This window comes from Dictyostelium discoideum (assembly GCF_000004695.1).
Source record: "Dictyostelium discoideum AX4 chromosome 3 chromosome, whole genome shotgun sequence".
NCBI lineage: Eukaryota > Evosea > Eumycetozoa > Dictyosteliales > Dictyosteliaceae > Dictyostelium > Dictyostelium discoideum.
This window is the reverse complement of record NC_007089.4, coordinates 2909399-2920366: the sequence shown is the minus strand read 5'-3', so window position 1 is coordinate 2920366 and position 10968 is coordinate 2909399. Positions and strand designations below refer to the sequence as shown.

At 21.9% G+C, this 10968-nt stretch overlaps 4 protein-coding genes across 4 annotated transcripts; 2 read left to right on the top strand and 2 right to left on the bottom strand.

Annotated features, from left to right (window-relative positions):
• Positions 1–132: 132 nt before the first annotated feature.
• Positions 133–1030, top strand: DDB_G0280091 (hypothetical protein; the record flags this gene model as incomplete). The annotated part of the gene is made up of 4 exons (XM_636144.1): positions 133–176; positions 321–515; positions 614–666; positions 765–1030. 4 exons carry the CDS (start codon positions 133–135, stop codon positions 1028–1030), a joined length of 558 nt encoding a protein of 185 aa, XP_641236.1.
• A 317-nt stretch (positions 1031–1347) lies between these two features.
• DDB_G0280367 (hypothetical protein) lies at positions 1348–2371 on the bottom strand (the record flags this gene model as incomplete). Its single annotated transcript, XM_636143.1, has 2 exons — positions 1348–1538; positions 1654–2371. The coding sequence occupies 2 exons, from the start codon at positions 2369–2371 to the stop codon at positions 1348–1350; spliced, it is 909 nt and encodes a 302-aa protein (XP_641235.1).
• A 767-nt stretch (positions 2372–3138) lies between these two features.
• On the top strand, positions 3139–4598 carry DDB_G0280089 (hypothetical protein; the record flags this gene model as incomplete). Its single annotated transcript, XM_636142.1, has 2 exons — positions 3139–4305; positions 4392–4598. 2 exons carry the CDS (start codon positions 3139–3141, stop codon positions 4596–4598), a joined length of 1374 nt encoding a protein of 457 aa, XP_641234.1.
• A 360-nt stretch (positions 4599–4958) lies between these two features.
• Positions 4959–9070, bottom strand: gxcS (RhoGEF domain-containing protein; the record flags this gene model as incomplete). Its single annotated transcript, XM_636141.1, has 7 exons — positions 4959–5521; positions 5657–6019; positions 6103–6246; positions 6354–6573; positions 6660–7285; positions 7403–8872; positions 9043–9070. The coding sequence occupies 7 exons, from the start codon at positions 9068–9070 to the stop codon at positions 4959–4961; spliced, it is 3414 nt and encodes a 1137-aa protein (XP_641233.1).
• Positions 9071–10968: the final 1898 nt, after the last annotated feature.

Sequence of the window (10968 nt, the reverse complement as noted above, 5' to 3'; positions counted from 1 at the left end):
TTTGCATATATAATTCAAATACTCTTATAATATCAATTAAATAATAAATAAATAATAAAAACCAATTAAATAATAAAAGTAAAATAATAAAAACAATACTATCTTTAAGTGTCTTTGAAACAATACTTAATAATGTCATCACCAAATAGAAGAAGAGACTTGGATCTCACCAAATTGTATGTATTTAAAATTATAAAAATAAAAAATAAAAAAACAAAGCAAAGCAAAACAAAATAAAATAAAATAAAATAAAGTAAAATAAAATTAATTAAAAATTTATTCACATTTATTAACTATTTTTATTTTAAATTATTTACTAGAATGATGAGTGATTATGAAGTTACCATGGATGGCGATTCTATGGCACAATTTTTTGTAAAATTTAAAGGACCAAGTGATAGTCCTTATTTTGGTGGTTGTTGGAAGGTTAGAGTTGAATTACCTCCAGCCTATCCATATAAATCACCTTCAATTGGTTTCACAAATAAAATTTATCATCCAAATGTCGATTTAGCGTATGTAGTATTTATTATTTTAAAAAAAAAAAAACTATTTTTCATTTTATATTAACTTTTTTTTTTTTTTTCTTTTTTTTTCTATTTTAAAAATTTAGTTCTGGTTCAGTTTGTTTAGATGTTATTAATCAAACTTGGAGTCCAATGTTTGGTATGTTAATTTTATTTATACTAATAATATTTTAATTTTAGATTTTAATATACTAACTTTAATTTTTTTTTTTTTTTTATAAAAATTCTTTTATATAGACCTTATAAATATTTTTGAAATCTTTTTACCACAATTACTTTTATACCCAAATCCAACTGACCCATTAAATGGTGAAGCTGCATCGATGCTTTTAAAGGAACCTGAAAAATATAAGATAAAAGTAAAAGAATTTGTTAATAAATATGCATCAGATAATTCTGAAAATGATGAAAGTGAATCAGAAAGTGATCTTTCATCATACTCTGACTCTTCTGATAATGATGATAATGACAACAATGAAAAATTCCCTATTGATGATCTTTAAACAACTACCCATCTTCATTCATTTCACGCAAATTGTAGACTTAAATAGCATATTCCAAACACGAACTTTTTCATTCAATATATTTATCCTCTTATATATATAATCAACATAATAATTAAAATAATAATAATAATAATTAATAACAACAATAATAATAAAAATATATACTTGTAAATATTTCAAAAAAAAAAAAAAAAAAAAAAAAAAAAAAAAAAAAAAAAAAAAAATGAATAAATAAAAAGAAATAATAACTTTGTGTTTTTTTTTTTTTATATAAAATTTTCTACATTTAATTTATTTATTTTTTTTATTTTTATTTATGCTTTTACTTCTAATGGTACTGGCTCAGATAAATATTTCAAAGATAGTGCTTGTCTATTCATTGGTGATGATTGTAATACTTTATCAGCATAGATTAAAGCATTATTAAAATCTTCTTGTTTATAATATGTTGTCCCTAATTCAATTAAATATTTTTCACTATTAATTGAATCACTATTAAGTAATTCTATACAAATAGAAAAAGTAAAAAAATAAAAAAAAAATAAAAAAAAAAAATTAGTTATTTATAAAATATAGTTATAAAATATTTAAAAATTAAATAATTAATTTAATTTAATTACCTAATAATAATTCTATTGACTTTTTTCTATTATTTTTATTTTGAGAATGTGATAGTATTTTTGCATATTCAAATGTTGTTTCATTTGAAGCATAACCATTTCCAGTTTTTTCATTTTCATATTTTTGTTCACAATTTGATAATTCTTCCAAGTAAATTCTATTATCAAATGTTTTTTTTTCCATTGCAATTTCACCTTTAACATATGGAACATTTATATTGTCAATATTATTATTATTGTTATTATTATTGGTATTTGTAAAATCATTATTATCAATGGATTCTTTATCATGATTATTGTGATTGTGATTGTGATTGTGATTGTGATGATGATGATGATGATGACGATGATGTTTTTTTGATTTTTTATTATTATTTACATTTATATTATTATTATTATTATTATTATTATTATTATTATTATTATTATTATTATTATTATTATTATTATTATTATTATTATTATTATTATTATTATTATTATTATTATTATTATTTTCAACGAAATCTGAATATTGAGGATTTCCAGTTCTAAAATTATCGTCAATTTCTTTTTCTCTTTTTTTACTTTTTTTATCTTTTACTTTTTGAACTTTTTTTGAAAAACATTGATTTATAGAATGAAAGAATGAGATAACTCCTCTATTAATTTTTGGTTTAATTTTAATTAACCAAATATATTTTAAATTTAATTTACTCTTTTTTTCTTTAATTATCATTATTTAATTTTTTTTTTTTTTTTAAAAATAAATTTTAATTTTTAATGTTAAATTTTTAATTTTTTATTTTAAATTATTTTTTATTTTTTTATTAATGGTAATGTTTTATTTTTTATCAATTAATCAAATAAAGACTGATTATGAACGATTTTATTATTTTGATATTTATTGATTTTAGTAATTTAAAATAAAAAAAATAAAAAAATAATAATTTTAAATAAAAAAAAAATAAAAAAAATAATATATAAAATGTAAAAAAAAGGTATACAATTATAAACCAATATATAAATTTGGAATTTTTTTTTTTTTTTTTTGTAATTGATAATAAATTTAATGGTAATAAAATTAAAAAAATTAATTTTTTTTTTTTTTTTTTATTTTTTTGAATATTATAATCTTTAAAAATAAAAAAAAATAAAAAAAATAAAAAAAAATAAAAAATGTGAAAATTATAATGTCATATTATAATATCTATGTCGTAAGGGAAAAAATATTAACAAAAAATTTTTACCACCAAATTTGGAAAAAAAAAAAAATTAAAAAAAAAAAAAAGAAAAAAAAAAAAAAAAAATTAAATTTAAAAAAAAATATAAAAAATCACTCGCATTGCCAATCCATTTTTTTTTTTTTTTTTTAATTTTATTTTTTTAATTCACTTTTTATTTTTTATTTTTTATTTTTTTTTAATTTCATTTTTATTTTTTTTTTTTTTTTTTTCTTCCTTTAATATAATTTTGTACTTTAGTATATATATATACATATAATAAATGGCAGACAATGAAAACAATACAGCAAATAATGAATCAATTAATACGGCAGTAACGACAACACCATCAACAACAACCACAACACCATCAACAACAACCACAACACCATCAACAACCACAACACCATCAACAACCACAACAACACCATCAACAACCACAACTGCCACCACAACACCTCCACCAACAACAACAACAACAACAAATACAGCAACAAATACAAATATAAATACAAATACAAATACAAATATAAGACAACCACAATATTGGTGTCACCAATGTAAAAAATATGTCAGATTATCAGATCCTGAAGAAATTATTTGCCCTGATTGCGCATCAGAGTTTTTAGAAGAAGCAGAAGAATCAAACAGACCAACATCACCATATTCTTTCTTACAAAATATGAATACTTCAAACAACAACAATAATAATAGCAACAATAATAACAATAATACATCAGCAAATAGTAATCCATTTTCACGAACTCGTGTTAGTAATAATGAATTTAATATGGATCCTTTATTATTCCTCTCCTCATTATTCCCTCAAGTTTCATCATCTAACACCAGTGGTGCTAGAACAAATGTTTTTGGTGCTCCAAGACAACGTAGACAACAACAGCAACAGCAACAACAACAACAACAGCAACAACAACAACAACAACAACAACAACAACAACAACAACAACAACAACAACGACAAAGAACCAGAAGTAGTAGTACCAGTAGTGATGTTGAAAATAATGATAGTAGTGAGGATGATTTTGATTTTGGTTTACAAATGCCACAAGCAGTAGAAATTGATCAAGTTTTATTTAATATATCACAATTATTAGGTGGAGTACCCTCAATGGGTGGATTTGGTGTTATGGGTGGTGGTGGTGGCGGTGGCGCCAGAGGTTATGTCGGTAACCCAAATGATTATTTTCAAGGGGGTGACTGGCAAGGTTTTTTAAATAGAATGTTTCAAGCAAGCAAAAAAAAAGGTACACCACCTGCATCTAAAGAAGAAATTGAAAAATTAAAAAGAGATAGAGTTGATCAAACAATCGTTGATCAAAAAGTTGATTGTGCAGTCTGTAAAGATGAATTCAAATGGGGTGATGATTATATAGAACTACCATGTCAACATTTATATCATCCTGAGTGTATATTACCTTGGTTAGAACAAGTAATTATTAAAAAAAAAATAAAAAATAAAAAAAATAAAAAAATAAATACTAACACATTCCCTTCATTTTCTATAAAAAAAAAAAGCATAATAGTTGTCCAGTTTGTAGATTTGAATTAAAAACCGATGATGATTCTTATGAAAAAGATAAAGAACTTAAAAGAGAAATGGAACAACAACAGCAAAATAGTGAGGAAGATGATGATAATATTGATGATCAAAACACAACAACTACCACAACCACGACATCAACCAATAATAATGAAAGTGAAGATGATTCCATGCATGAATAAAATTTAAATAGAGATTTTAACAAACTCAATAATCATGTTTAACACATGAATAATAATAATAATAATAATAATAATAATAATAATAATAATAATAATAATAATAATAATAATAATAATAATAATAATAATAATAATAATAATAATAATAAAAATAATCATAAAAAGAAATAAACACAATAAATGTACGAACTTTAGTTTTTTTTTTTTTTAAACAAATAAAAAAAAAAAAAAAAAAAAAAGGTATTTAAATTTGTAGTAGTACAGATTGTTTTTTTTTTTTTTTTATTTGTTTAAATTTTACATCTTTATCATTCTTGATTTTATATATATATATAATTATTATTATTATTATTATTATTATTATTTTTTAATAATATTATTATTATTATTATTTAAAGAAGATAATTCAGAATTTAAAGCTTTTAAATTTAGAGAAGATTTTTGCATTGTTTGTTTTCTTTCTCTCTCTTTTTCTTTTTCTTTCTCCTTTTCTTTTTCCTTTTCTTTTTCTTTTTCTTTTGAAGTTGATGATACTATTGAAAATATTTTATTTAATGAAGGTGCGCTAGTGGTTGCTTTAGTTCCTTTCAAGGTTTCATATTTTTGTTCGTTTGAAGGTTCAACATTTTCACCACCAGCAATACCGCCATTATTGGCTGGTTTAAAGAATGATCTTCCAACAGTTCCTACCATACCACTACCAGTACCAGATTTATAAATTTCATTTAATTGATCCTTATGAGTTTTCTTATTCTCTTCATTGGTTTGTTTTGTTAATAAATCTTGTTTGGTTTGTTCTTCTTGTTTCAATAATTCTTGTTTGGTTTGTTCTTCTTGTTTTAATATATTAGTTTGTTCTTCTGCATCTTTAATTGCTTCCATTCTAGTTTGATAAGACATTTTATGGAATGTTGTTTGTCTCACTATTAATAAAACAATTATTATTATTAGTTTTCCACCTTTTTCCACCTTTTTCCAAAAAAAAAAAAAAAAAAAAAAAAAAAAAAAAAAAAAAAAAAAAAAAAAAAAAAAAATATCTTTTCATGAAATAAACTTACATAAATTTGGATATTGTCTTAATTGTGGATCAGTTTGAGATTGTAATTGTGGTGATTGATTTTGTGGTGATGGAGTTGATGATGCTGAATTTGATAATGATGGTGATGATTGTTGTTGTATTAATTGTGGTTGTTCATTTTGAACATCTAATCCATTACCATTCTCACTAACTTCATTATTACTTTGTGGTTGTGTTTGAGGTTGTGGTGTTGGTGATGATGGAATGGCATCTTCCATATTATTTAATGACATTGTTGCACCTCTTCCAGTTTTACCTTTTAATTTCAATGATGTATATTGATAATCTATAAACTTTTTAAAATCATTTGCTTTTTCTTCTGCTTTTTTATAATTTACTAATTCTAATTAAAATAAAAAAAAAAAATATATTAATATTATTTAAATAAAATAATAATAAATAAATAATGATTTTTATTTTACTTACTTTCATTTTTAATTTGTTGAGTACCAATATCACTAAAAACTTTTTGAAGTTGTGATAACCATACAACTTTTGATTCTGGAGTTTCTGCAAAAAATTTTAATTCAACTGATTGTAATATAATTTCAAAACAATTTGTCCATAAAGCTAAATAATAAAAAAAAAAATAAAAAATAAAAAGTATAAAATTTTTAGAATTTTGAAAATAAATATAAATATAAAGTTATTAATTTTTGAAAATTAAATTAACATACGATTATTTGGTATATCAGTTAACATTGGACTTGGAAATAAATCTTCACATTTTAAAAATTTAAATTTAGTTTTACTATTAAATATTTTGTTTGTTGTTGGTTTTGAGAAAATTAAAATATCATTAAATAAAAATACGTAGACTCTTTTTGATTTACTTGAAACATCACCAACTAATATATAACCTTCATAAACATATCTTCTATCTGCAATAACAAGATTCTTATTGGTAAAATATATATTAATATTAATATTAAAATTTTAATAATTTTTAAAATATTTTTTAAAATTTTTTTAAATTTACTTACAGGACATTTTCCAATTAATTTATTTTGAACTTCAACAACTTTTAAAGAATTATCAGATTGTCTCTTTGTATCATTAATTGACATTGCAATATTTTTAACCAATTCTAAAGCTTTTGTTAAATGAGGGAAATCAGGATGAGATACTTCAGTATGTTTTAAGAGATCTTGTAATAAGAGTACATATCTTGGAATACGTTGAACTGGTGTGATTAATAATGATTCCAATCTTGAACGTGGTACAGTTTTCTCTTCGGCCGCTTTAATGAATGCTGTAAATTTTGAATCCTTTCCACATTGACAAATACGTTGAAGTCCAAAATCAAAGTTTTTAACATAATCAGTGTATGCTTTTAAATAAACACCCATCGTTGTAAAACAACTACCCAACACTGAATAAGGTGTCCATTTATCCAATACTGATTCAATATCATTCATTAGGGTATTATTAATTGCACTAATACTATCAATACCACCAAATATAAATTTAACATCTTCTTGACTAATTAATGAACTCTTTCTTAATGGTTCTATAAAATGTGTTGATAATTGTTTCAATGTTGATATATAAGTTTTTTCTGTATTATAAATTTCTTGAACAATATTCCATCTATATCTATACAATAATTCTAAAATAAAAAAAAATTAAAAAAATTAAAAAAAAAATTAAAAAAATTAATAAATTTATATATACATATTTATATATATATATAATTAATAATAATAATAATAAAAATAAAACTTACTTAATTTAATTAATGGTAAACATTCTTTATAACGTCTATATGCTCTTTGAATTGTTATTGTTGCTTTTATAATTGCAGGATTTTCAGATATTGCTGCAGATGGTGGTGGTTTTCTAACTGGTGGAGTTGGTGGTAATGGTTTTTTTGGTGGTGCACGTTGATGAATCATAACTGATATTCTTGGATTATTTATAACTCTACCACTTTGAGTTTTCATTTGTACTGATTGAATTCCTGATTTAGTTGGTGATGTTGATAATGATGATGGTTGTTGATTTGTTGGTGTTGGTGTTGGTGTTGGTGTTGTAGTGTTATTATTAGTAGTATTAATAGTTGGAGAAGGTTTAGTACTATTTGAAACTGGTGGTTTACTATGAGTTATCATTCTATTACCTCCTCCTTGTTGTTGTTGTTGTTGTTGTTGTTGTTGTTGTTGTTGTTGTTGTTGTTGTTGCTGTGATGGTGTTACCATTGATGATACAACTCTAGTACCACCAACACCACTACCAATTAAATTACTTGAACCACCAATATTACGATCGAATAATGATGCTGATCTATCTCTAGTATTATTTTGAACACCAACAAAACTTCTAGTGATTCTAAATGCTTTACCACCTGCTAATAATTCCATTTCTTTTCTTTCTTGTTCTTTTAATGCATTAATAGTATCACGGTCACCTAAACCTAATTCCTTTAAAAAGTTATCATGCATTTCTTCCTCTTCCTCAATTTCATCATCATCTTCTTCATCTTCATCATTATTTTCATTGGTTTGATGATCATCATCATTTAAATATTTATTCAACTCTGATCCATCACTAGAAGTATCATTAATACTCTCTAAACTATTTGATTCTGTAAGTGTTGTACCACCATTTGCTGAAATTGATGCTGATAATTTTGATGATGATGATGGTGGTGATGTATTTGCTTTATTAATTGATAATGTTGATTGTGATTTTGGTTGGGGTGCTGTTGTTGTTGTTGTTGTTGAAGTTGAAGTTGAAGTTGTTGAGGTTGTAGTTGGTACTTTATTAATTGATAAAGATGATCTTGGTGTTACTTTTGGTGGGATTTTCTTTTCTGTTGAAACATCTGGTGATGATGATTGTTGTTGCGATTGTTGTTGTTGTTGTGGTTGTTGTTGCTGCTCAATTTGATTTTTAGGAACTATCATTGATGCTGATCTTCCAAATTGAGTTGGTTTTGTTGTTGTTGCTGTATTATTTAAAGAGCTATCAGATGATGATGCAGTTGAGGATTTTGCAATCATTGATACTCTATTTGGTATTTTTGTTGTTGATGTTGTTGGTGATTGTGATGATGATGACGATGACGATGACGATGACGATGATGATGATGATGATGATGATGATGATGATGATGATGATGATGATGATGATGATGATGATGATGATGTTGTTGTTGGATTATTTACTGCCCCTGGTGGTGCTGTCTTTCTTTTATCTGTTTTCAAAAAATAAAAAATAAAAAAAAATAGAAAATAAAAAAAATAAAAAAATTTTAAAAGTTAAAAAAAAAAAAAAAGGGGTCAAAATAAAAGATCCAATCCAGACGAAATAAAAATAAAAAAAAAAATAAAAAATAAAAAAAAAAGTGATTAGAAAAAAACTTACCATGGTCTTCACCAACAGTGGTATCCATTTTTTTTTTATTTTTTTAATTACTTCGAATAAAGTGTATTTATTTATAAAACGTTTTATATAGGCGAACTAAAAAAAAATCTGAAAAATTGTTGGAATTTTTTTTTTTTTTCAATTGGGATTGGGACACTATTTTTTTTTTCTATTTTTTTTTTTTTTTCAAAGAAAATATAATATAAATAATATGAAAAAATAATAATAAATAATAAATAATAAATAATAAAATGTAGAACGTTAAAAGAGAAAATGAAAAAGTGTAAAAAAAAAAAAAAAAAAAAAAAAAAAATTACAAAAAATAAAATAAAATTAATTTATTTCTTTTAAAAAAAAAAAAACCACAATAGTGAATCAGTTTTAGCCAATTAATTTTTTTTTTTTTTTTTTTTTTGAAAAAAAAAAAAAAATAAAAAAATAAAAATAAAAAAAAAATAAAAAAAAAAAAAAATAAAAATAATCATTATTATAAACAAATCAAAATTGTTTCAATTGATATAGAGTGGTGGTTTTGCTATTTTAGAAGTTGTGTTTTTTTTTTTTTTTTTTTTTTATCATTATTATTTTCACCTTCTATATAACATTATTTTTTTTATTTTTTGTATAAATAATAACATTTTTTTTTTTCCACCCAAATCTGAAATTAAAGTGATTTTACTCTTCACAAAAAAAAAAAAAAAAAAATAATAAAAAATAAAAAAAAACAAAAAAGACATAGTGATACCTATTTTTTGTTTAATCAATCAAACGTTAAAAAAAAAAAAAAAAAAAAAAAATTAAATCTCACATTTTATTTTTAAGTTATTCAAAGATTTAAAACTCCTAATAGATCAAAAATAATGGATTCCATGAATTGACACATTTATTTATTCAATTATACAATTGTTAACCTAATATATATGCTGGGAAAATCTCTTAAAAGAAGATTTTTTTATTTTTTAAAATTTTTTTTTTTCCACTTACCGAAACCAATAAAATGTTTAAAATAAAAAATTGGTTGGCACCAAAAAAAAAAAAAATAAAAAAAATAAAAAAAATAAATAAAAATAACCAAGATTATAGATGATTTCTCATTTTTCCTGGGAGTGTAGTTTTTTCATGTAAAAATATTAATAATATATATGCATATATAATTATATTTTTATATATTATTAATATTTAAACATGTAGATACTACACTCTGAAAAAAAAGAAAAATCATTTTATTCTTTTTATTTTTATTTTTTTTTTATTTATTTAAATATAATTTTTTTCTTTTGAGCACTATTAATATTAATAATTATTATTTTTTTTTTTTTTTTGAGTTTGGAAAAAAAAGAAAAAAAAAAAAAACAATTTTCATTCAATGAGTTGTAAAATGTTTGAAAAGTAGTGGGAGGGGGAGTGGGAGTGAAGTGGGGGTTTGAGTTAATAACTAATAGTGCGAGCAAAAAAAAAAAAAAAAAAAAGTGGTTAATTTGTATTCTTGAAAATGGGTTTATTATTTATTAATTGTTTCATTTTTATATTTATTTCATTGGAATACAAAATTTGAAGAAAAAAAAAAAATTGTAGAATAAGATAATTCTTGAAAACAGATATTATTAAACACACTTTCAAAATTATTACACACATTCACCCACAAGTACTATTTTTTTCCATTGAAATTCATATGATAGAAAACCAAAAAAAAAAAAAAAAAAAAAAAAAAAAAAAGATAATAAATAAATTGTTAAACAAATACAATTATTAAATGTTGTAAAATTAAAAAAAAAAAAAAAAAAATCAAAAATAATTAATTATTTGGTAAATATTTTTTAATTATATTTTTAATTGTTTTTTTCTTTTCATTTATTTTTTTTTACATTATTTTTTTTTTTTCTCATTGATAATTATTATACATAAAAACAATTTATTATTTATCTA